The 23,560-nt window shown below is 36.9% G+C and overlaps 3 protein-coding genes across 6 annotated transcripts in view; 1 reads left to right on the top strand and 2 right to left on the bottom strand.

Moving 5' to 3' along the window:
* Nucleotides 1–3,513: 3,513 nt before the first annotated feature.
* LOC107599348 (RING finger protein 222-like) lies at nt 3,514–4,149 on the bottom strand. Its single transcript, XM_016290913.1, has one exon. It carries the CDS (start codon nt 4,102–4,104, stop codon nt 3,514–3,516), a length of 591 nt encoding a protein of 196 aa, XP_016146399.1. The 5' UTR covers nt 4,105–4,149.
* Nucleotides 4,150–5,951: 1,802 nt separating this feature from the next.
* On the top strand, nt 5,952–19,183 carry ndel1b (nudE neurodevelopment protein 1-like 1b). Its single transcript, XM_016290875.1, has 9 exons — nt 5,952–6,069; nt 10,175–10,269; nt 12,914–13,067; nt 15,591–15,739; nt 15,919–16,055; nt 17,163–17,336; nt 17,687–17,778; nt 17,897–18,042; nt 19,099–19,183. Exons 2-9 carry the CDS (start codon nt 10,184–10,186, stop codon nt 19,181–19,183), a joined length of 1,023 nt encoding a protein of 340 aa, XP_016146361.1. The 5' UTR covers nt 5,952–6,069; nt 10,175–10,183.
* Nucleotides 19,184–22,936: 3,753 nt separating this feature from the next.
* slc16a5b (solute carrier family 16 member 5b) overlaps nt 22,937–23,560 on the bottom strand; it is a 15,238-nt gene continuing 14,614 nt past the window's right edge. For 3 of the 4 annotated variants that reach the window (XM_016290872.1, XM_016290873.1, XM_016290874.1), the window contains exon 5: nt 22,937–23,551. In XM_016290872.1, the coding sequence (XP_016146358.1) occupies nt 23,298–23,551 (254 nt within the window). In that variant the 3' untranslated portion in view covers nt 22,937–23,297. The remainder of the gene's footprint in view (nt 23,552–23,560) is intronic. The other variant, XM_016290871.1, reaches the window with a different exon arrangement.

Below are 23,560 nucleotides of genomic sequence, written 5' to 3'. Positions count from 1 at the left end.
AAAGGCCTCGATACCTTATAGCAGCTGCAATAGACGCATGGTTTATTTTCTTTATAAGCGTGACACTTTTGCTCATCTCTCTCTGTTAGCGCTCATAATGAATGCTTATGTTATTGTTAATGAAGAAGTGGGAGGGTTTATACAGTATGTACATGCATTTTCATTCTGGTTCAATTCTGCAAGGTGAAAATGCACAGGTATATGTTATCTTAATGTGATTTGTAAATGAAGGTAATCAGATTCATGTCATAATTTACAGGTGACGGTGTTTAGCATTTATATCCTGTAATTTAAATGTTCAAGAAATTGTTCAAAACTGAATGGATGTAATAGCCATGATGGAATTTTTTTTAAACCTGATGAATTGTACAGACGTAATTTTAACTGATGATTTGACCCACACAGAAACTGCACAGGTCATGTGTCACCCCAAAATCAGAAGAAACAGTTAAGAAATTATACTTTAATTAAAGATCAAGAAGCTTGTATTATTTAAAATTATTAAATCAAACGATTTTCATGATGATTAAGCACAATATCATTCCCAAATGTCATTAAAACGATCAAAAATTTCTGTAATGTGAAAAAATATATATTTAAGATGTGCTTGTACTAGTATGTGTAGTACTTCACTGATGTGGAATTTATTTTTATTTTTTTTAATATAATATTAATTTTTAATGTAATGCCACAATGCAAAATATATATATATATATATATATATATATATATATATGTATCTTGATAGTCATAAAAATTTTAATTTTATATATTTTTTCTTTTGTTTTTGGAGTGAGATGCACTGACTTGGACCTGTTGTTGTGATGCATACAAAATATATATATATATATATATATATATATATATATATATATATATATATATGTATGTATCTTGATAGTCATAAAAATTTTAATTTTATATATTTTTTCTTTTGTTTTTGGAGTGAGATGCACTGACTTGGACCTGTTGTTGTGATGCTTTTCGTTGCATTTTATGTACTGATTGTGGGAAATCAGTATTGAATTTAAATGGGAATTGTGTTAAATTATTATTGAACACTGTGTAAGCATTATCATACAACTCAAAATGTATGTTAAGCCAACATGTAAAGGGCACAGACTCCATGCAGGCCTACTAATGAGTCAAACAGATATGTTTTAAAAATGTATCTTATTACTTGCTTGAATCAAAAAAGTTATAGTACCATTATAGTACAGTACAAATGCTCTTTTCAAAATAGGATTTGTAAAGTAAAAGTCATCTAATGCACCTATTACAAAGATATAATTTGTACTGATACATTTATTTCTTAATGTATTTGACATTTTCAACATGAAATGATATGTTCAAAAAGAACTAATGATACAAAGAAGCCACAAATCTGTTTTTAAACAGTTATAACAGTGACAAACTGGACTGAGAATTTCTCATCTTTTTCTCAATACACTTCAATCATCTGTTTTGGTCATTTAGGTCTTCATTTACATCAACCTGTGAAAGCCAGCAAGTTGACAGAGCATGCATTTAATTATACCCTTTAGATAATCACGTGTGTGTCGTTAAAACATTACCATATAACGGAGTCAACTATGAACCAGGGATGTGTGAACAGGTGATTCAAAGGTGATAAGTTGATCAGTGCACATTGTCCAACAATGTACAGCCCTCTTCACCCCCGCTTACCGAACTAATGTACAAATCTGCCTGTAAAATCACCCTCCTCAGCTTAGCATATCAGTGAAAGAACACAGTCTGTACGGCGAAGCCTGCCGCAGTCCTTATCAGAATGTCAGAAATACATAGATATATATTAAACTCTACATTTGTAATACTTCTGGGCTAAGTGCTTTTGTTTTCTTTTGTGTTGTTCACCTCGAACTGCTGCAATAACAATGTCTACATCCTGAAATCATGTAAGGGAAGACAGGATATTGATCATCATTTATATTTTTAGAAAAAAGGCAAAAAGCTAGATGTTTAAAAAACTGAAGTCTGGTGATTATCTCAATATAAACTCAAACATCTCTTGTTCTTACAAATTTTGTTGACTATAGGCCGATAATCCATATTAATTTTATAGCTTTATATTGTATGTCAGCAAAAGACTGCATATGTAAAAGTCAGATATTTTATCATGAACTTTTATCATTTTTTATTTAATCGAATACTTCCGAAACCAAATGATCTGGGCTATGTAACTCACATTCATTGTATAGCTCTATACTCAAGGTGCGGTCACATTAGTGTCATTCTGGTGAAATTTTGCAGGCAAAAAGCTCACACAGAAGTCACTTTTAAACCAAGGAGCTTTCTGTTGGTCAGTGCTGATCCCCTTCAAACCGTTGCAAAACTTGCATAGGAAAAACACAAAATTCCCAATCATGTGGATTTCTATGGACCTTTTTCACATTTCTCAGGTTCTCAGAAGTGAACTACAACAGTATATTTTTTTGCTTTTCCATTTGCTCCAACATCAAAAATCCATGATAGCATTTCTATGTCTTTCCAAAAGAGGAAAAATATAGAGATTGGGTCTTTTCATCAGCCCGTGAAAAGGGTCCATTGAAATGACTGGATTTTCGACTTTGAAAAGTCACAACAGAGGTAAATGTGACTGCACCTTTACAGTACATTTCATTGGCGTGCATTTCACCGAAATAAATTGATACTTCAAATTGAGAAATCCATTAACATCACTTGAGCTATGAAAGAGCAACCTCTAAGCAATATAACGGTCCTCTGTGAGAAGACACAATGGGGTGAACTATAGTACAAACTGAAATGCATAGCATTGCTGTACAGGTACGTCACAGAAACACCCTCCCATCAAGTAATGACTGTTAACTTGCGCGGAATGTGAGGTATTAGTCATTTCAGGGCTGGAATTAGCTGAAGAAGTTCTCTTGCCCGTGTGACAAGAATTTCTGGACAAGCGAGGGTGTGTTTCATTCCTTCCAGGCAATGCAAGCCATAGAGAAAAGCTCAAAGTAAAGCCTCATCACACCATTCCCCGTCCTCCTTTCTCAAACTTGTGTCCATGGTAGTTGTAATTGAATCCCACCGTGTTTCTCCAAGATCAAGTGACAACCAGACGACCGGCTCATCTTTTCTTCTTCACGTTTAAATGACCCAGTCTCCTCACAGTAACTCGATGAGGGAAGCATGTCAGGCTCAAGATCAACTCTATTTTCCTAACAGCTTTTTGCATTCAGATCTAGAACAAAACACTTGCTTATTTGTAAAGTAACACTATATATTTGAGTGTTTTGCAAGTTAACCCCCTCCATATGCCTCCTATCCTCCCAAGACATTCACAAGACATGCCAGAACAAGCCTTGGAAAAGATCTCACAATAACAGTCAGTTCTTCACAAAACATTCATTGTGACTTGTGAAACCAGTCAACACATCTCGTTTTCAGCGAGACACAGTATGGATTAATAATGATATATAATACACTTAATGCGACTGATCTTACACAAGGTACCACATAGAAGCAGTTCTGGACACTTTAAGCCAACAAAACCCATGGAAGTGTGGCAGCCACCAGAGCCAGTAAGGTGAAAGTGATCATTAGGATCAGAAGGCAGCAGGAGATGGTGCAAAGCCTCTGTCCATTACTGCTGTAGTCCTGCTGCGAGCCTGAAGTTGTCTCAATGTCAATAACATCACCCTCTGTCATGGGTCGACCCAACTCACTTATGATGAACACTTCTGAAGCGTCTTTAGGACAGATGAGTCTTCGTCTACATAGTCTACATGAAATTATCTTTAGACACCTGCAGATACAGCCAAGACCTCCAGTATGAGACCCAACAGGGAATACAGGAGTGCGTATAGATGGTACGTCCAATGTCTTTCCAATCCTTTTGGCTTCAGCCGTTGAAACTGTGAATCCGTGGAGCTTTGTGATGAATGTCAGGTGTCTGCAGACGGGGCAGATGATATTTTCCTGTTTAATGGATCCGTTCAGGCTGGTGTTCACCAGAGTTAGTACTAAGCAGTCATGGCAGAAGTGATGCCCGCAGCTGAGTGCCCTGGCGCTGTCCGAAAGACTCTCGTAACACACCGGACACTCGCTGTCCTGAGCCTCCTCATCCATGTCTCTCCGGTTTTAAATAACTCCACCTGGATCTCCTCGACTGGCTCTGAGATGCTGGACTGCGAGCAGACGCACACTGGCGCAGGTAACTGATACTCCCATAAGATAACATGCTGGCTCCGTGACGACACAGCCGCTGTCACGCCAGAAATGTTGAAAAACTAGATCTGTTGTTAACTAGAAAGAAGAAGATGAAACTAGAACCAGTTCCATGTAAACAGTGCAGTTGTGCAGTTTTCAAGTATTATAAGTGTCGTTTGTTTGGGGGGTGAGTGTGTGTGTGTATGTTTTTTTCCTTAACATATAGGCTACATAACATTTTCACATAGCCTGCTATAACAGCTACTACATTCTATAATTTATAGAATTTAATTAACTGTCACCTCAGTGGGACGCCTAAGTTCACTATATTACAATTAAATCCTAATCTAATCATGACGAATATCGTTGGAAAGGTCTAAGACTCCTAAATATATATTTTACAATTTTTTGTTAAAAATGATGTAGGAAAAGTAATTGATTCATTTATGGCAAGAGTGCACATCAAAAATCTACATCATAACAGGAGTTCTGACCTTTGTAACAAAAAGTCTTCTTCGTTGCCTTTTTCTCTATCACACTTCAGAAATCATCAGAAATGATATATCAATTGAAAACATAAAATCTCAAAATTCATCCTTTGAAAACCATTTTAAAATCAAACATTGCATTACCATGAAAATGGTACATCAAAATCATGTTACAAAATAAAAAAAAAGTTTTAGTTCATGAATTATATAAATGTAAGTTTAGATCGTGCACTTTCACGACTATGTTCACAAATGTGAGTGACAGTTAAGGGGTTAATAATAATAATACATTCTAGTTATTTATTATTTAATTATTACAACAATAATATTAATGCATTATTATCATTATATGGACATTATATGGAAATATTTATAGAGAAAAATAAACAAAAAGAGAAAATGTGTTTTATAGAGAAAAAAATAACATAAAAATAAACATAGGCTACTTTCATTATTTGATGAAATATTTTCGATAATAATAATAATATTAATAATAATTAGTAGTAGTAGTAGTAAATGGAACTATTTATTGAGAAAAATGAAAATGTTTTATTTATTTATTTTATGAAATATTTTCAATGATATGATAATAATAAGAGAGAGAGAGAAATGAAAAAGATTCATAAATGCACAAAAAATAAAACCGAAAACAGTAAGTGGTAACAATAACAATAAATAGTCACACAAAGAAATTTGAATAAACTAAATTTAATTGAGAATTTTTTTTTTTAACTAAACATAATATGTATATTTCAAAACTATATATATATAGACGATTTAAATCAAATCTACATTTATGTATATCCCATTTTTTAATTACATCTATACTGGAGACCTATCGCCATCTTGTGGCGTGATTTCCACAGAGGAGATGTGGTCAGTTGTGAAATGAAACATGAATCACTGATTATTCCCCGTTTTGTCACACACCAAATATCCGCATATCGTGTCCGTTTCAGACTCTGCGTCAGAAATAAGAATGTGCTTCGCGTGACGAAAATAATATATATCTTACAAAAATATATATATATATACGATTTAAATCAAATCTACATTTATGTATATCCCATTTTTTAATTACATCTATACTGGAGACCTATCGCCATCTTGTGGCGTGATTTCCACAGAGGAGATGTGGTCAGTTGTGAAATGAAACATGAATCACTGATTATTCCCCGTTTTGTCACACACCAAATATCCGCATATCGTGTCCGTTTCAGACTCTGCGTCAGAAATAAGAATGTGCTTCGCGTGACGCAAAGACGCGGTGTCGTCATCTTACCGGAAGCTGAAGAGGGAAGTCAGTGGAGTCGCGTTGGCGTTTCTATCAGCCGACGCTCGAGCGCAGAGCAGACGCCGAGCCTGTTCGCCGACTTCAGGAGTAGGACATGATAAGGTAGACATTTATGATTTAATCAGTGATAATTATACACGCCGTACTCGATGAGAAGTGCGAGGCTTTATCATTTAACCAGACTGTTATCTTAAGCTGTCATTCTCTGGCCAGTGAAGACCAACGGTTTCCGAAACCTGATTTCTTTCATGTGCCGGTTTCTTCTGGCGGAACGTTACAGCCAAAACGCCTTTGCTCGACCGAAGTATATCTCTGGGAATTTAAACCGCGGTTGAATGAGCTGTGATGGCGATTATTTAAATGATACAGACTCGATATTGACTTTGATTTATAAATGTTGCTCACATCCGCTGGCCTGCCGGGAGAAACGTCCGCTTTTATTCTCTTCTCAGCGAATCCAGATTCTCGCCTTCAGTGAACTGTGCTTGTGTTGCTAATGTGAAGTGTTACATTTCATCCTCGTGATTGTTTTTGAGTTGAACGGTGACCGCTAGGTATTTATTTTAATTACGCGAACACTATTTTTTTCTGTTTACGTGATGTGCTTAGGTTCTTTCATCTGTTGTCAGTTATCTTGCGCTGTAACATTCATGATAAATATTGCATGTATGTCTTGTACATTTATACAGAGATCAGTTGTACCTTTAATGTATGAAAACAGCTGTGTTTGTATTCGGTTTACATTTTGTGACATTTGTCATCTGATGCCATTTCTGTCTTGTCACACCTGAATATATTATAAATAAACACTACGATGTTGCATTAGACACTTACATGTATCAGAATCAGAATGAGCTTTATTGCCAGATATGTTCACACATACGAGGAATTTGTTTTTGTGACAAGCTTCCACAGTGCAACAGAATGACAGTGACAGAACAAAAACAGATAATAAAAATACATACAAATTGTAACAAGTAAATAAGGAATAAAAATATACAAATCGACAATTGTATGTACAGGTATATAACAATAGACAGTTGCATGTACAGGTATATTATGTGCAAATTGAAATGTAGACTGAGTGTGTGTGTTAGATAAATAAGTGTATGAGTGAATAAATAGTGTGTGTTCCACAGTTATTGTCAGGTGTTCATGAGATGGGTGGCCTGAGGGAAGAAACTGTTCCTGTGTCTGGTCGTTCTGGTGCTCAGAGCTCTGTAGCGTCGACTAGATGGAAACAGTTCAAAGAGGGAGTGTGCTGGATGTGAGGGGTCCAGAGTGATTCTGCAGTTCTTGGAGAGAAGGGAGGGTTGTACCAATGATTCGCTCAGCAGTCCGGACTACCCTCTGTAGTCTTCTGAGGTCAGATTTGGTAGCTGAGCTGAACCAGACAGTTATAGAAGTGCAGAGGACAGATTCAGTAATGGCGGAGTAGAACTGTTTCAGCAGCTCCTGTGGCAGGTTGAACTTCCTCAGCTGGCGAAGGAAGTACAACCTCTGCTGAGCCTTTTTAACAATGGAGTCTATGTGAGTGTCCCACTTCAGGTCCTGAGAGATAGTGGTGCCCAGGAACCTGAATGACTCCTTTGAAGTCACAGTGCTGTCCATGATGGGGAGTGCAGGGGGGTTTCTCCTGAAGCCCACGGTCTTCAGTGAACTGAATGCTGTAGTATGAAGTACAGTCAGTATGAAGCTGACTGTAAATATACTACTTGAAAGCAGGGCAGATAACTTAATGGTTGCACAGATCTCGTCCTCTAATCTTTAAGGGTATGTCACATGTTTATAGTGTATTACTCAGCAGGAGGGTGTGTGCTGAAATTGTGATTTTGGAAATAATGTCATCCTTGGAAACAAAAATCTGGCCTTTCCTCTGAACCTCTGACTGTGCGTAGCTACTGGCGAAGAGTGTAGGTTGCGGAAAGCATTGCGTTAGACGGGAACCATCCCACTGTCCTGTGGTGTGGGACAGGCGCTCTGTAACCGGACAGATGGCCTCACTGTCAGGAGTCAGTTTGGGAGGGGCAAGGAACTCTGCATGGTGGCTTAAGACATTATAAATGACCACAATTTAAGTGACATCAGTTTTGACGGCCCTCAGGAGAGCAAATCCCACTGGAGCCCCATTCTGCTCCAGAGTAGAAAACCACTGCTGTTTTTGTGTTTTGATGGCTTTATTATTATGCACACCTGTGATTTTGTGTGTTTCTTTAGCATATGTTGTTTCTTTAAATTAGAGCGCGATCTATAGTCATTTTCGTTCATTTTTTAAATCAGTATTTTTAATTGTCTGCTTAATCTGTTCTTTAATATTGTGCCTGCCAATAAATGGTGCAATTTGTTGGGTCTTTGATGGAATAGTGGCGTCAGGTACTATTCTTTATTCAAACTTAGGCCTATTTAATTTATCGTTTGACCTTTTAAATTATTTTACATTGTACTTAAGTATTACACTTATTCTCAATTAAACGATAGAATTTTAAACATACAGACTTGACCTAATGCAAAGAAAGTTTAATATTGTGACATTTACTTGAGTATTTATCCTGTACATTAAGTATGATCACTGAAATCTTAATTCAAAAGTTTCAGACCTGACATAAATATGGACACGCAAACTGACAATAATGAGGGTGCGACAGGTGTTTTAGTTTTCTATTCTTTCTATTTAAATGGGTCATTTGGTTTGGAAATCCCTCATAGTTATTTAGAGCAGGAGTCTAGAAGCACTGGGTCACAACATGTGACACTCCTGAGAACCCGGAAAAGAATCTGAAGTATTGCGGAGATGTGTGGAATATTTCTGATTGTTTTTGAAGCAGAACAGGTTTGTCTGCTGCTGGTTGGGTCACTGATAGAGGCCTTGTGCTGAATGAAATGGATGATTTTGGCTTAGAGCTCTTCATCATGTCAGATCTAATGAGTGATTGCATACGAGAAGACCTGCTATGATAGGAATTAATTGGATGAAATTTTCAGAAAAACACTGTATTTCTGTGCTGCTGGTCAAACAAATGTTGTCCCAAAACAAGGCAAGGATGAAGAATGTTAATGAGAGGTCATTTTCAGTCACACGTTTGTGCCTCTATAACTCACATCCAGGTGTGCCTAATGGTTTTAAAAGGACAATATCTGTAGCCATTAATCTTATTCTGAGCAAGCTTTTATGTATTGAAGAACTGCTCTGTCCTTCTGTGATAAATGGCTTCACATTTGATTTCTAAAATGCTTGTAATCTCTATAAACTGAAACTGTTGTCCTTTACTTACGTCCAAGTTATTCCAAATGTTCTTTCTTCCGTGGAACACAAAAGGAAGTCTTACACTGAATATCCATGATTTTACCATAAAATGATTGATGTGAGGGTGGGGAAATTAACAGAATCTTCATTTTTGGGTGAACCGTTTCTTTAACATGATCCAATATCCAAACCTATTAGACTTTCATTCATCTTGAAAACACAAACATAAAAGACATGCAACGCAAGATATTTCTGTCACACCAACAAAAGTCCACTTAACAAAAACTTTAAGCTTCAATTGTAATCAATATGAATCCAGCGATTTAATCCAAGTCTTCTGAAGAGACGTGGTTTAAATTAAACCTGTCCATCATGTAAAGCGATTGTGTCTTTTCTGAAGACTTAGATTAAACCGCTCAATTCACATGGATTACTTTTACAATATCCTCATAAACTATTTAAAATGTTAGAGTTTTGGTGGAACAGGCTTTCAGTAGAGGGATAGAAACTCCTCAGGGTTTGTTAAAAATATCTTCATTTGTGTTTCGAAGATTAATAAAAAGTCATACAGGTTTGGAACTACATGAGGCTGACTCGGAGTAAATGATGACAGAATATTACTTTTGGGAGAACTATTCCTTTAAGATACTATAAACCTTAACATCATGATTTTCTGTAAAGCTGCTCTGAAACCATACTGTGAAAAGCGCAATACAGACGAAACTGAAAGAGTGCAACCTGTAAAACTGTGAGCTTGTAAAGGACCAAGTCAGTCATGTGAGCTTGGTAGAGAGCCAGGTGAACAAAGTGTTATTGGACGTGTGTCAAATGAGGACACGCACCATGGGCCCTCAGCCTGTGATCTGTTTGTGGGGTCGTTCCTGGACAAAACTGCAGTAGGAGGTGCAAATGAACAAGCTCTGTGTCTCTCAGGACTGCTCTAATTCCCATCTGCTTCCACAGGTCTCCACCATGGACACAGAGATGATGCCGAAATTCTCCTCGAAAGACGAGGAAATCGATTACTGGAAGTGCTTGTCTCTGAAATACAAGAAGAGGTAGGCTGAAGTCATTAACTACTAAATATAGCAACCAGCTGAGCTTTTTACAATAGTGTGCTGTTTATCTTCACATAAAAGCCATGGGGAGTCAACCTTTTATGTTCAGCCAAACAATGCTGATTGGTTTTTAAAATCTTTGTCCTCAATATTTTAGTTAAACTTTGGCTAGCTGAGACAATAATGATTGTTTCTGTGTTCATACCTACAATCACAAGCCCCACGGGTGGTGAATGGCTGTAAATATGACTGCAGCACTTTTTGTCATGGAGAGCCTTTCACTGCCCTTGACAAAAGAGACCCTCTGTTAACCTGAGAAGATGTTCCATGACTCCTGCTGTTATGTTTGGTGTCTCACAGTCTCATTTATTAAAATATGCCATGCTTGAAACATCATAATGTGCTCCTGATTATATTCTAGTTAGGCGTGATGTCTTTTTAAAGTTTCAGTTGGTTTATGTGATCAGTGAAATATTATGTGATCTTTCTCATTCCCAATGTTATTGTTAGGAAATCCATATATTTTGTAGTTTCAGGCCCAAAACGCTAGTACGTGAATTGTCTGCGTATCCTCCTCTGTTCTTCAGCTTAGACCGTGTTTTTGACTTATCCAGAAGTGGCCCGAGAGTGTCTCTGATCTAAAACAGAGCTCACAGTTGGTGCTGGCGCTAATGCTGACCGTGTGTCTGTTGGTGGTCTCTGTCTGTGCCGCTCTGAACTCCTACACAGTTTCAGCACATGCACATGCTCCTCCTGAGATGTGGTTTTACTGCCCCAGAGCCTTGGTGGAGCACAGGAAGATCTCAAATCCCAGGAATTTCCTGCTGAGGAAGGAGCAAAACATGCTTTCCTGGAAATAGTCAACACAAATGAGTGGGCCTTTTAAAGCCCCTTTAACTCACTTGACAGAACATCAAGTCTTAAAGATGTAAGCAACCACTCCCATTTACTTCAGAAAAGGTAAAGAGAAAAGACATGGTTTATACATAGATTCTTTGCCAGCGAGTCGCTAAGATTTTATTTTGGAAAGGTTTCTTATGTTCACTGTGGCTGCATTTATTTGATAAAAAAAAAAAAACGGGAATGTTGTGAAATATTATTACAATTTAAAATAACTGTTTTCTGTTGTAATATATTTAAATTTTAAATTTATTCCTGGGATGCAAAGCTGCATTTTCAGCATCATTACTCCAGTCTTCAGTGTCACATGATCCTTCAGAAATCATTCTAATATGCTGATTTGTTGAATAAAGCCTCTTTCAATGAATAGAGCATCATTGAACAGCATTTATTTGAAATGTAGCCATCTTTGTATCATTATAAGTGTCTTTACTGTCACTTTTGATCACACAAATGAGTGGGCCTTTTAAAGCCCCTTTAACTCACTTGACAGAACATCAAGTCTTAAAGATGTAAGCAACCACTCCCATTTACTTCAGAAAAGGTAAAGAGAAAAGACATGGTTTATACATAGATTCTTTGCCAGCGAGTCGCTAAGATTTTATTTTGGAAAGGTTTCTTATGTTCACTGTGGCTGCATTTATTTGATAAAAAAAAAAAAACGGGAATGTTGTGAAATATTATTACAATTTAAAATAACTGTTTTCTGTTGTAATATATTTAAATTTTAAATTTATTCCTGGGATGCAAAGCTGCATTTTCAGCATCATTACTCCAGTCTTCAGTGTCACATGATCCTTCAGAAATCATTCTAATATTCTGATTTGTTGAATAGAGCCTCTTTCAATGAATAGAGCATCATTGAACAGCATTTATTTGAAATGTAGCCATCTTTGTATCATTATAAGTGTCTTTACTGTCACTTTTGATTGATTTAGTGCGTCATTCCTGATTAAAAGTATTAATTTCTTTAAAACAAAAAATACTGACCCCAAACTTTTGAATGGTACTATATAATAATCCCAATATCATAAAGGACTGAAAATGTGCTTTTGAGCAGCTTCCTGTTGTCGAGTGAGTGTTTTAATGGTTTGTGCTGAGAAGGCATGTCCGCATATGTCTGGCATTTCAGGGAAGGAAGGTTCCCTCTGCACATGACAGCATGAGGCTGGGGGGAAGTGACCAGGGTTAACGGGACATGTCCTGCCTAAAAGAGCTTCGGAAACGCTGTCTAAAAATAACCAAGACCATGCATTCAGTCTGTTGAGCTCATTTCCTGCTGCCAGACCTCACTATTCATCTGAAGTCTGCCTCTGACCTCTGACTTTTAAGGGCTCAAAGTGCACATTTGGCTGTGCAGATGCATTAAGTAGATCTTTTTCATAACTGCATCATTTCTGGCCATGAGATGTTCCTGATATTCAGGAAGTGCTGACCTCTGCTGTGTTGTTATTGTTGAACATGGTCAGGTAACGGGTGTCCTGTTTTAAATTGGTCTTAGGACCTCCAGAGTGGCTCCAGTGTGAATAGCCACAGCCCTGAGTAACTGTAATTCATTATCTGCTATAGCACCAGCTGTCAAGGCCTGAATGCTTAGATCATGTCAGCTCTTTTGTTGCAGTCTGGGTGTCAATTTGCATTGCATAGTTAATGTGATGAATGTGCCGCCGCTGCTCCAGATGGCTGGTGACGTGTGATTTATTTTTATTATTTTAATTTTTTTTATATGTTTGCATATCTGCAGTTGTCATGACGCTCAGGAGGAGCTGCAGGAGTTCCAGGAGGGCAGTCGAGAGCTGGAGGCCGAGCTGGAGGCTCAGCTGGGTCAGGCTGAACACCGCATCCGAGATCTGCAGTCAGAGAACCAGAGGCTGAAGAGCGAGGTGGACACACTCAAGGTAGGACAAGAGCTGAAATTTCTTTGCTCTTTTGAAATGACACAAAATCTCTGTCCTCAGTCCACCCAGACCATTTGTGACCCTGCCTGGACCACAAAACCGTGGAGTTAAATTGAGATTTATACATCATCTGAAAGCTAAATAAGCTTTCCACTGATGTATGGTTTGTTAGGATAGGACAATATTTGGCTGAGATACAACTATTTGAAAATCTGGAATCTGAGGGTGCAAATCACCTTTAATTTGTCCAAATTAAGTTCTTAGCCATGCATATTACTAATCAAAAATTAAGTTTTGATATATTTATGGTAGGAAATTTACAAAATATCTTCATGGAACGTGATCTTTACATAATATCCTAATGATTTTTGGCATAAAAGAAAAATCGATCATTTTGACCCATACAATGTTTTTTTGGCTATTGCTAAAAATATACCCCAGCGACTTAAGACTGGTTTGGTGGTCCAGGCTCATTTATGGAAAGTGAATCTCATGAAGCCTGTCAAGCATGTCCAAGTAATTTTATTCCAATATAAAAAGAAATACAAAATTAGATTTTTCTTAAAAATTATTAACTTAAGTCATTTTTATTTTAAATAAAAACCTTTAAAAAGTTTTTAAAAAATGTTAAATTAATAATTTTATTCAGCAAGGATGCGTTAAATTGATTAAATAGTGACCAGAAAGACATTTGCAATGTTACAAAAGATTTCTATTTCAAATAAATACTGTTCTTTTGAATTTTTTTTTTTATACATCAAAGAATCCTGATGAAAATGTATTGCTGTTTCCCCATAAATATTAAGCAGAACAACTGTTTTCAGCATTGATGATAATCAGCATATTAGAATGATTTCTGAAGGATCTGAAAATTCAGTTTTGCATCACAGGAATAAATTATATTTTAAAATATACATAAGAAACCGTTATTTTAAATACTTATATTTCACAATATTACTTTTTTTTAATCAAATAAATGCAGCCTTGTTAAGCATATGAGATCTTACTGACCTAAACTGAAAGCTAGTGTTTTGTTTTGTTTAGTTTTTTGCATTGACATTATTTTCATTTCATTTTACCACCCAAATTAATGTATTTAAACTGTGATGTAATTATGCATAATGGTAGTATTTGTTATACTTAATTTAGTTTTTGCAGTTATATTTTAAAATGCTTAATTGTCATGAGATTAGTGTCACAATGTCAAAATCTTAATTGTTCTAAAATAGGCTTTGTTTTATATGTACAAATTATATAATATAATGTTTTTTTTTCTTCATTATTTTAGGGTATAAATGCGACCTGCCAGTTTTTGTAGCAATCACCCTTTGATGTCACAAACCATGAGAATTATAGCTTACTTGGGGTTAGCCAGTCATAACAGATGTCATGTTTTAGGTACTAGTAACCTGATGATGTGTTTGAGAGCATGAAGAGTATGCAGTAAGTGGACTTCATGGAAATAAAATGCTACAAACGTATACAGTTCGGCTTCTTTATGGGTACAAAACCAACCTAATGGCAGAGGTACCTCCACACACCTTTAATCGGCTGATTTATCTGTAAAGCATCAGCAATGCTCCAATTTCCAATTGTGCTTGGTCAAGAACATTGTGCTGTTCTGTGATGCAGCATTGTCCAGTGTGAGAGCTGTCGAGGGTCTCTGTTAATCCCAAGTCTGCTGCAATTGGATTTCAGGATGAAGAGGAAGAAAATAGAAGTCTAATGGCTCAGCAGAAAAGTTCACATATAGCACAGTTGTTCCTCTAAGACCCTTACAGAAATATCTTCTTAATGGCTTGGGTTTAGGTAGACCCGGCACAGAGGCTGTAATTTATAGTGCTTGCTTCTATTGGTGCAAGATCTCCTTACACAAATTAAATTTGATCTTGTTGCTGTCCCAGAAAGCATGTTCATTAAGTGATCGCATTCTCAGAAAGGCTAGACTAGTAGCCTTTGTCCACTGACCTTGCATTTGTTTTGGAGAATATGGGACACCCATTATTTTGCCATGGCCCAAAACAATGTGCTTATTTAGAATAAACGAAATGAGGTGGAAGTAGGTTACCTTCAGGAGAAGTCGGGAGGGTTGCCATGTGCACCAGTGATCCTCATTTTCCTGTTGCTCATTAAAGGGGCAATTCAACCAAAAATGGAGTCAAATGCAAGTAAAAAAAATAGCTTTTTTTCCCCTTAAGAAACTGATACAGACTTGTTGCTATTGAGCCACTGTGAGAAAAAATAAATCTGTTCTCAAAGAGGTTTGAGCTTGATCCAGAACGTCTCTAATTTGGATAGGATTGCGCTCTCTGTAGTTATAAGCTGGGGATGTCTGGATGTGGGCGTTACAGTAGGACATGTGGTCTTGTTATGGTTTTGACTCTTAATTTTTTTATGTTTGGTACAGGAACACAGAAGGAAAAATAGTCATTTCTGAGTTTTTTCTCACCTGCCATTGGCAGAAAGTTCAGGTTGTTTCTGATGGTGACTCAGACTGTGTCTCTCCTGTGTCCCTGACTGCAGGAGAAACTGGAGCAGCAGTACATGCAGAGCTATAAGCAGATCTCCATGCTGGAGGACGACCTGGTCCAAACGCGCGGCATCAAGGAGCAGCTGCACAAATATGTCAGGGAGCTGGAGCAGGCCAACGACGACCTGGAGAGAGCTAAGAGGTACATGACAAGATCGTTTTGTCGTTCTAAACTAACTTGGCCCTGAGTTTCTGGATTGCTAGACTACTTTATGACAAGACTAGCCTACGTGTTACCAATGCCCAACAAGCATGGTGCAAGTGTCATGCTGAAGATACATTTAGGTCAGCATGTTTAAAATGACAACCTGGATTGTACAGGGCCACCATCACATCTCTGGAGGACTTTGAACAGAGGCTAAACCAGGCGATAGAGCGGAACGCCTTCCTGGAGAGTGAACTGGACGAGAAGGAGTCTCTGCTGGTCTCAGTGCAGAGGCTGAAAGATGAAGCTAGAGGTAAACTTTATGACAGGCCATACTTCATTTCGCAGCATTGCCATTAAAGGTATAATAGCTGACATTTCCTCAGTTTTTCTATTTGAAATGATGTGGAAATTATGAACGACTCTTCTTCACTATAATGACATGTATCCGATCAAATGAGGCAGAAAAATTTAATGTAATGCTTTTGGACAATACGTTAGCACAAAAAAGGTGATGTGCAAATATACATAATTTATAAGAAATCCTACAAGTTGTGTGTATATTAATGAACTTGTAATGGAAGTCAAGCATTTTTGTGCGCCAACACAGAAGTTTGTATCACCCTGGTTCTCTTGACAAATATCCAATAGGATTTTTTTTTTCCATTAGCTTTTGGATTATTGCAGAAAATAAGCTCTGTGAGCAACAAAAGCTTGTGAATCACAATCTTCAGGAAAAGCATTATTTAAGAATTCTGAAGCCTTAATAAATATGGCAGAAGTAAAAAGCTAAATGTAGGCTATTAATTAAACTACACCACGGTCACATGACTTTAATGTCACCATCATTAAGCTTCAGATATCTCTCACTCTTTATTTCAAAAAACTTTTTTGCTAAAACTTTAAGTTAGAAAGGTTTCCAAGATCATGATTATAAGCATAAGAAGGCAGTGAAAGTGGAGTAGTGAGTATACGAGTTTACGTGATGATGTTTAATGTCTCGACAACCTCTAGTCCCATTTAGGCACTTATTATTAGCAGCCACCTTTTTCAAGACGAGCTTTTTCAACAACAAAAAAAACAAGTGGGGTATTACTGATTTTGTAGAATAAAACATGATAATATCTTGAGGTTGTGTGAGCCACATACTTTTTTTTTTTTTTAGGCATTTTTAGGCAAAAACCGAAAAAAAAAAAAACCTTCAGGGCGATGGACCTGGAAGTGCTCAAATTTGGCCTAAAAAGTACTTGCATCCCTGTAGCACTCTATTCTGGACAAAAAGTAAAACTGAAAATGAATTGTCGAACAAAACTGTTTTCTGTGGTAATAAGCATACTGCAGCAGATGCTATCAAGTTTAAGAACTGAACACAAAACAGTTTGTGCAGGTTTATATGTGCTAAATATGCATGTTCTTGTAGATTTGAGGCAAGAGTTGGCAGTTCGAGAGAGGACTTCAGATGTTGCAAGGATGTCGGCCCCCAGCTCTCCCACACTAGACATTGATAAGACAGACTCAGCAGTGCAGGCCTCCCTGTCCCTCCCAGCCACACCTGTGGGGAAAAACATGGAGCATCCTTTCATTGCTTCCAAAGGTTGGTGCTGTATTTGGTCATTGAGTTTATTATTATTGCTCAATAACAACAGCCTTGTTAATAGATAATGTAAAATTAAAACATTTTCTGTTTTTTCTTAGTTTCTTAATTTTTTTTTTCTATTTAAATAGTATGAATTAAATATTCATTACATTTCAGCAATTTTGAGTATCGTATATTATGTATCAGTATTTTGTGCATATATTGTATATTATCATTGTATTGGTCACCTTGTTCTCTAATTATCATAACAGCATTAGCCATTGAAACTCATATTTTTCATTCACACTCTTAACAGTCTGACTGCCAGCAGTTACATCTATTTTACCTCGGTTTTCTTTTCTCCAAAGCATTGACCAATGGCTGTGGAAACTCCCCCCTCACACCGTCTGCACGGATCTCAGCCCTTAACATTGTTGGTGATCTACTGCGGAAAGTTGGGGTAAAATGTCACGTAAACACTTAGAAAGAGCTACTTTTGATTCCGTATCAGAATGGACTCAAACGAAAATTAGATGCACATATTAATGGAAAAACTTGGGATGTCTCTTTTTGTTCAGGCTCTTGAGTCTAAACTAGCTGCTTGTAGGAACTTTGCCAAGGACCAGGCAGCAAGGAAAAATTACGCAACAGGAAATGGAAACCTCATCAACAGCAACGCAACCAAGTTCTCTCATTCGCTCCACACTACGTATTTTGACAAGACGTAAGTGCTTCGCTTTCTATTCTGTCTGCTCACCAGGCCCACACGACTGCACAGCTTTCTGGGGAGATTTGTTAGACATTTATTTATGGAAAATAATTAGGCTAATAGATATGAATTATCTTTTGTCTTCATTGTTTTTAATTATTAATTATGTTTTGTCTCAATTCAAGTGAATTCAACTTTATTTGTATTGCACTTTTTTCACAATACACATTGTTTCAGAGCAGCTTTACAGAAAATCATCATGTTAATGTTTATAATGTCTTAAAGGGATAGTTCACTCAAAAATGAAAATTGTCATCATTTACTCACCCTCAAGTTGTTTCAAACCTGTATGAGTTTCTTCTGCTGAACACAAAAGAAGATATTTGAAAGAATGTGGGAAACCAAACAGTTAACGGTAGCTGTTGACTTTTATAGTATGGGGGGAAAAAGTATTATAGAAGTCAATGGCTACCGCCATCTGTTTGGTTACCAACTTGCTTCAAAAGATCTTATTTTGTGTTCAACAGAAGAAAGAAGCTCATACAGGTTTGAAACAACTTGAGGGCGAGTAAATAACAGAATCTTCATTTTTGAGTGAACTATCCCTTTAATATCTTAATGCCTGCAGCATTTAACAAATTACAGCTGATCGATAATATAGTTTACATTATATATCATGCAGCCAAGATTTGCTATATAGTATTGCTTTACATGACGAGTATGCAGTACTCGAGAAGTTTGACATGTACTGTGTGTATCCAGGTAAGGTTGGACATACTTATAGTAGGTGTATAATTAATTCAGGTTATTAATTTGTTATGTGGTAATATTGGGAATTATAAAACCTGTGAGGTTTTGTTCAGTGTATAACAGTTTGGTATAGTGACAAGCCTAATTACAGTTTGCTGATGTGTAGCACTGACATGGTTAAGTGATGCATATGACAGGGTTAAAATGTGGGATCATATCACCCAACCCCAAGCGGTTTACCTGAAGATTTATAATACTTAATATGTATAATACTTACATAATTCAGTTTACTGATGTATTGCTCATCTCTGTTCTTCACAGGAATATGAATGGCCTGGATCCTCTGACAGCCATGGCTTCCCCGCGGACCGTGTCTCCTCCCGGCATGCTCCCTCTCAGCGTGTGAGAGACTTCCACACAAGCTCGGACACAATGTGGAAACGGAGCGGACACTCGAAAGAAACCTGTGAGGTTTTGTTCAGTGTATAACAGTTTGGTATAGTGACAAGCCTAAGTACAGTTTGCTGATGTGTAGCACTGACATGGTTAAGTGATGCATATGACAGGGTTAAAATGTGGGATCATATCACCCAACCCCAAGCGGTTTACCTGAAGATTTATAATACTTAATATGTATAATACTTACATAATTCAGTTTACTGATGTATTGCTCATCTCTGTTCTTCACAGGAATATGAATGGCCTGGATCCTCTGACAGCCATGGCTTCCCCGCGGACCGTGTCTCCTCCCGGCATGCTCCCTCTCAGCGTGTGAGAGACTTCCACACAAGCTCGGACACAATGTGGAAATGGAGCGGACACTCGAAAGAATGTGTGAGTGTGTGTGTGTGTGTGTGTGAGAGAGAGACTGAGATGGCGTGCCTCCAGCATGTCTGACAGATACATGTCAGGCGTGAGGGTCCGTTCCTGAGACCTCTGTTCTCACGAGGTCTCACCTAAAGCCAGCAAAACGACAAAGGTCTGAGTCAGACCACAGCTTCTGTGTGAGTGTTTTAGTGTGTCGCACAATTCAAAAGATGTTGAAGGGATTTTCTTTTGAGGTGAACATCACTGTATGTTTAATGCAGGTGAATGTGTGTGGGTTGTATGCGTGTTTGTGGGATCTGAGGTAAATCTGAACGTCCCCTCAGCCTGGATTTACATGTTCACTGTTTTCAGCTTCAGTAAAGGGTCTTAATGTGGAGGTCAGCAGATGTTTTTACTGGAATGAATGCTAAGAAAACATGTTCAGTAGCATGGAAACATCAGCTACCTTTAGAAGCGCTCTAATGAATTATTAACCCAGTTACATCAGCTGACTGGCCACCAGTTTGCATGATGCAACCACTATTTTAGGGCTTCAAAAGGATTGTATGTATGTTTCTGAAACTGCACTTCAAAATCCACAGTTACCTAATGTTTACTGTGTCTAGATTCACGAGCTGCAGTGGTCATGATGGCATCGCACTATATCGACACAAACAAAGACAGATGCTGTTTCACTCGTGTAATGGCTTTGACTGTAAATCAGTCCGTGTGCAGTGTGACCTTCGTCACAGAACCTCATTTATATCCCATGTGCCTCTGCTGGTGAGTTTGATATTCACCGTTTATTTATTTCACTCGTGGAGCGGAAGCCAACTTATTTTTTTCACAGTATTTAAGTTCAGTTCATTTACGCCACAAGTATCATAAGTATAGGAGCACTTGTTATTGTTAATTTCCCCCTTTGAGTCTTTTGATTTCACAGTTATCGCGCACTTTGTTGGTTGTTTTGTTCTATCTCATGTATATAGATTTGTAAACATGGCAGCGATGCCCAGTCTGTAGATACTAAAATTGGGCTGATGTGCTGTTTAATTTATTTCAGAATCTTTATGGCATGTTTTGACACGGAGGGAATTTTACATACTGTGCATTGGTTTAAAATCATATATCAAGATGTAAGATTGGTTGTCTAATATGTGCAAATAAACGGAAAATGCAAGTGTGGAGTTACGGTTTCTTTCAACAGTCATGGAAAAAAGTCCTGCATTTTTTTTTGTTGTTGTTTTACAGATGTTATTTTCCAGGTGAAAAGGTCCAGAAAATGTCTAGTGAATGACCCATTCTATAAAATACGCGTGCCTTTCACAGAACATTTTTGTAGGATTTCAGAAATTGAACAGGGTTGACTTGTGATGACTTGTGCCCAAGATGAAACCACACGTTGTTTGGTTGACATTTTAGATTGTGCTCTACTGACAAACATAATAAAGCAATAAGCCCCAAGAAGCCGTGGTTTACAGTGAATTTATAACAGCTAAGGCACACTTTGCGTCGCCTACAATCTCCTTAGCTGTTATAAATTCACTGTAAACCACGGCTTCACGGGGCTTATTGCTTTTATAAAACGGTTATTCCATATACATAGTAAGGTTTCACAAAATAAAACCGAGCAAATAAAGTGTAATGATATTAATAAAAACAGTATTCTTCCACCAAACAATGTAGTTCCTCAGAAACAGTTGTGGTAGCAAAGTTATTCCATATACATAGTAAGGTTTCACAAAATAAAACCGAGCAAATAAAGTGTAATGATATTAATAAAAACAGTATTCTTCCGCTAAACAATGTAGATAATATTATATATATATATATTGTATTTATAACTACATATGTTTAGGGTTATTTAAAGTGTGTGTGTTTTTTTTAAAGATATTTACTGAAATACATGTTGGGATGGTAAGTGTTTTTTTTTTTTAAAGCTCTTAAAAGAAGTCTTACGCCCACCACTGAATAACGGAAATAAAATGTATCAATGTTACCGAGCAAATAGTGTAATGATATAAATAAAAACAGTATTCTTCCACCAAACAATGTAGTTCCTCAGAAACAGTTGTGGTAGCAAAAAAGTGGTTGCCGAGCAACACACAAATGTAAACAAAGGTGTATGTTTGTAGCGTAATTTACAACAGCTTCGAACTTGGCTCAGCCAATCAGAATCAAGGACCTGAACTATCCGTTTTATAAAACATAACAAAGATAATATTATATATATATATTGTATTTATAACTACATATGTTTAGGGTTATTTAAAGTGTGTGTGTGTTTTTTTTAATTATTATTATTTTTTTAAAGATATTTACTGAAATACATGGTGGGATGGTAAGTGTTTTTTTTTTTTTTAAAGCTCTTGAAGTCTTACGCCCACCACTGAATAACGGAAATAAAATGTATCAATGTTTAAGGTAAACTGTTTTATGATTCATTTATAAAGTGCATTTTATTCATTATTCATTTTTTAATTAGTTCGAATCATTTCATTAACAGAACAATTGTTTATGATTATTAAAGAAATATTAACATTTATTAAAATATAAAAAATGTAATTGTGTGAAATTGCTTTGTCATGTAATATTTAGACATCATGATGAAACGCACACAAAAAAACGTATCAGAAATACAGGATTTGTTTTGGTTAGAATTTAAAGGACACAAGTGGCAGATATATTGGCTGAGGGAGTTTATCACTGTCCTCTTGTGGAGATTAATATTACTAAAGGGAAAATGATGAAGCCTATAGGCAGCAGCACTGCTAACACTAAATTCCTATTAAAAGGACATTAAATGCAATAAACACAATAATTAATAAATAATTTTGTGTATTCACATGTAATTGGTCATCATTGGTTTTTTTAGCACTATCCTGAGCAAACCCCATGCAGTTTAGCCTGAATCTGTTTCTATAAAGTGTACAGATTCGGCTGTACCTTGGACATGTTGGGACATCAAACATCTCAGCATCTCATTAAACATTTTTGATGGACTGTTCATTTTTTTATTTCAAATGAGGGACCAGTTACTGAGTGCACCTTTAAATAAGGCATTAGAATTTGGCGAGGGAGGGAGGGAATGTGACTGTTTACTTCCAGCATTGCTTGATCATGTGACCACAGCAGGGCCGTTATCATTATTATAATTATTGGTCTGCTGTCCTACTCTCAGCAGTCAACAATTTACCATTGAGATCAAACACAAACAACAATGAGAGAAAATGACAATTTTCTTCAATATATATAAATAAGTTACTGATTTTAAAAAGCAGTATCTACACAAAACAAAAACAAAAAAAAATCATTTATAAGATATGACGTTTATAATTTAAGGCATCTAGAAATAATAATAATTTCTACATACATTTGTTCCCAGAAGAATCTAAATTACAGTAATGTGAATGTCAAGTTATAACTGGCCAGAGTAATAACTGAAATGAGATTTTCAAAATGTTTTATGAGATGATTCGAAGTGATTCAAGTTCCCATGTGGCACCATGTAATAGAAAAAGACTATGAAAAGTTCTGGTCCAATCTATTTTTTTACAGAAGTCCAAGAACCTTTATGCACTATGTCTGTGTACATACGCTATGACAAATACATCTGATTGTCCACTACCTAGGATGGGAAAAGACTAGGTTCCTGTGCACCGAATGGACACAATGAAATGAGTATGGTGAAATACACACAAGGTGGTCACACATCACACATCAGTCTCCATGTCTCTGACACTGTTACTATGTAAAGGCACTGGACTGTAATCACAGTCTATGGTCATCTTAATGCTTGGCTTCAGTGAGTTGGTGTCTTTATGAGTGAAGGAGCTCTTAACCTCGCTGTCCTTCCGTCTGTCCAGCCAGTAGAAGGACAACATGATGAAGAGACCAGCCGTGGAGCCATTTATGCTGCAGGCGAAGAACACGTAGGAGTATTGCCTAGTGCTGTCAACCAAGATTCCTGGGGGGG

This window comes from Sinocyclocheilus grahami, unplaced genomic scaffold (genome assembly GCF_001515645.1).
Source record: "Sinocyclocheilus grahami isolate Dianchi unplaced genomic scaffold, SAMN03320097.WGS_v1.1 scaffold264.1, whole genome shotgun sequence".
Classification (NCBI taxonomy): Eukaryota; Metazoa; Chordata; class Actinopteri; order Cypriniformes; family Cyprinidae; genus Sinocyclocheilus; species Sinocyclocheilus grahami.
Note: the sequence above shows the minus strand (reverse complement) of the source record. Positions and strands in the feature narration are given on the sequence as shown.

Excerpts from the sequence above, each read along its gene's own strand:
- ndel1b (XM_016290875.1), top strand. The coding sequence starts at position 10,184 with ATGGACACAGAGATGATGCCGAAATTCTCCTCGAAAGACGAGGAAATC. Across the intron at positions 17,779-17,896 it reads ATCTACTGCGGAAAGTTGGG|GCTCTTGAGTCTAAACTAGC; the intron begins GTAAAATGTCAC and ends CTTTTTGTTCAG. Across the intron at positions 18,043-19,098 it reads ACTACGTATTTTGACAAGAC|GAATATGAATGGCCTGGATC; the intron begins GTAAGTGCTTCG and ends TGTTCTTCACAG.
- LOC107599348 (XM_016290913.1), bottom strand. The coding sequence starts at position 4,104 with ATGGATGAGGAGGCTCAGGACAGCGAGTGTCCGGTGTGTTACGAGAGT.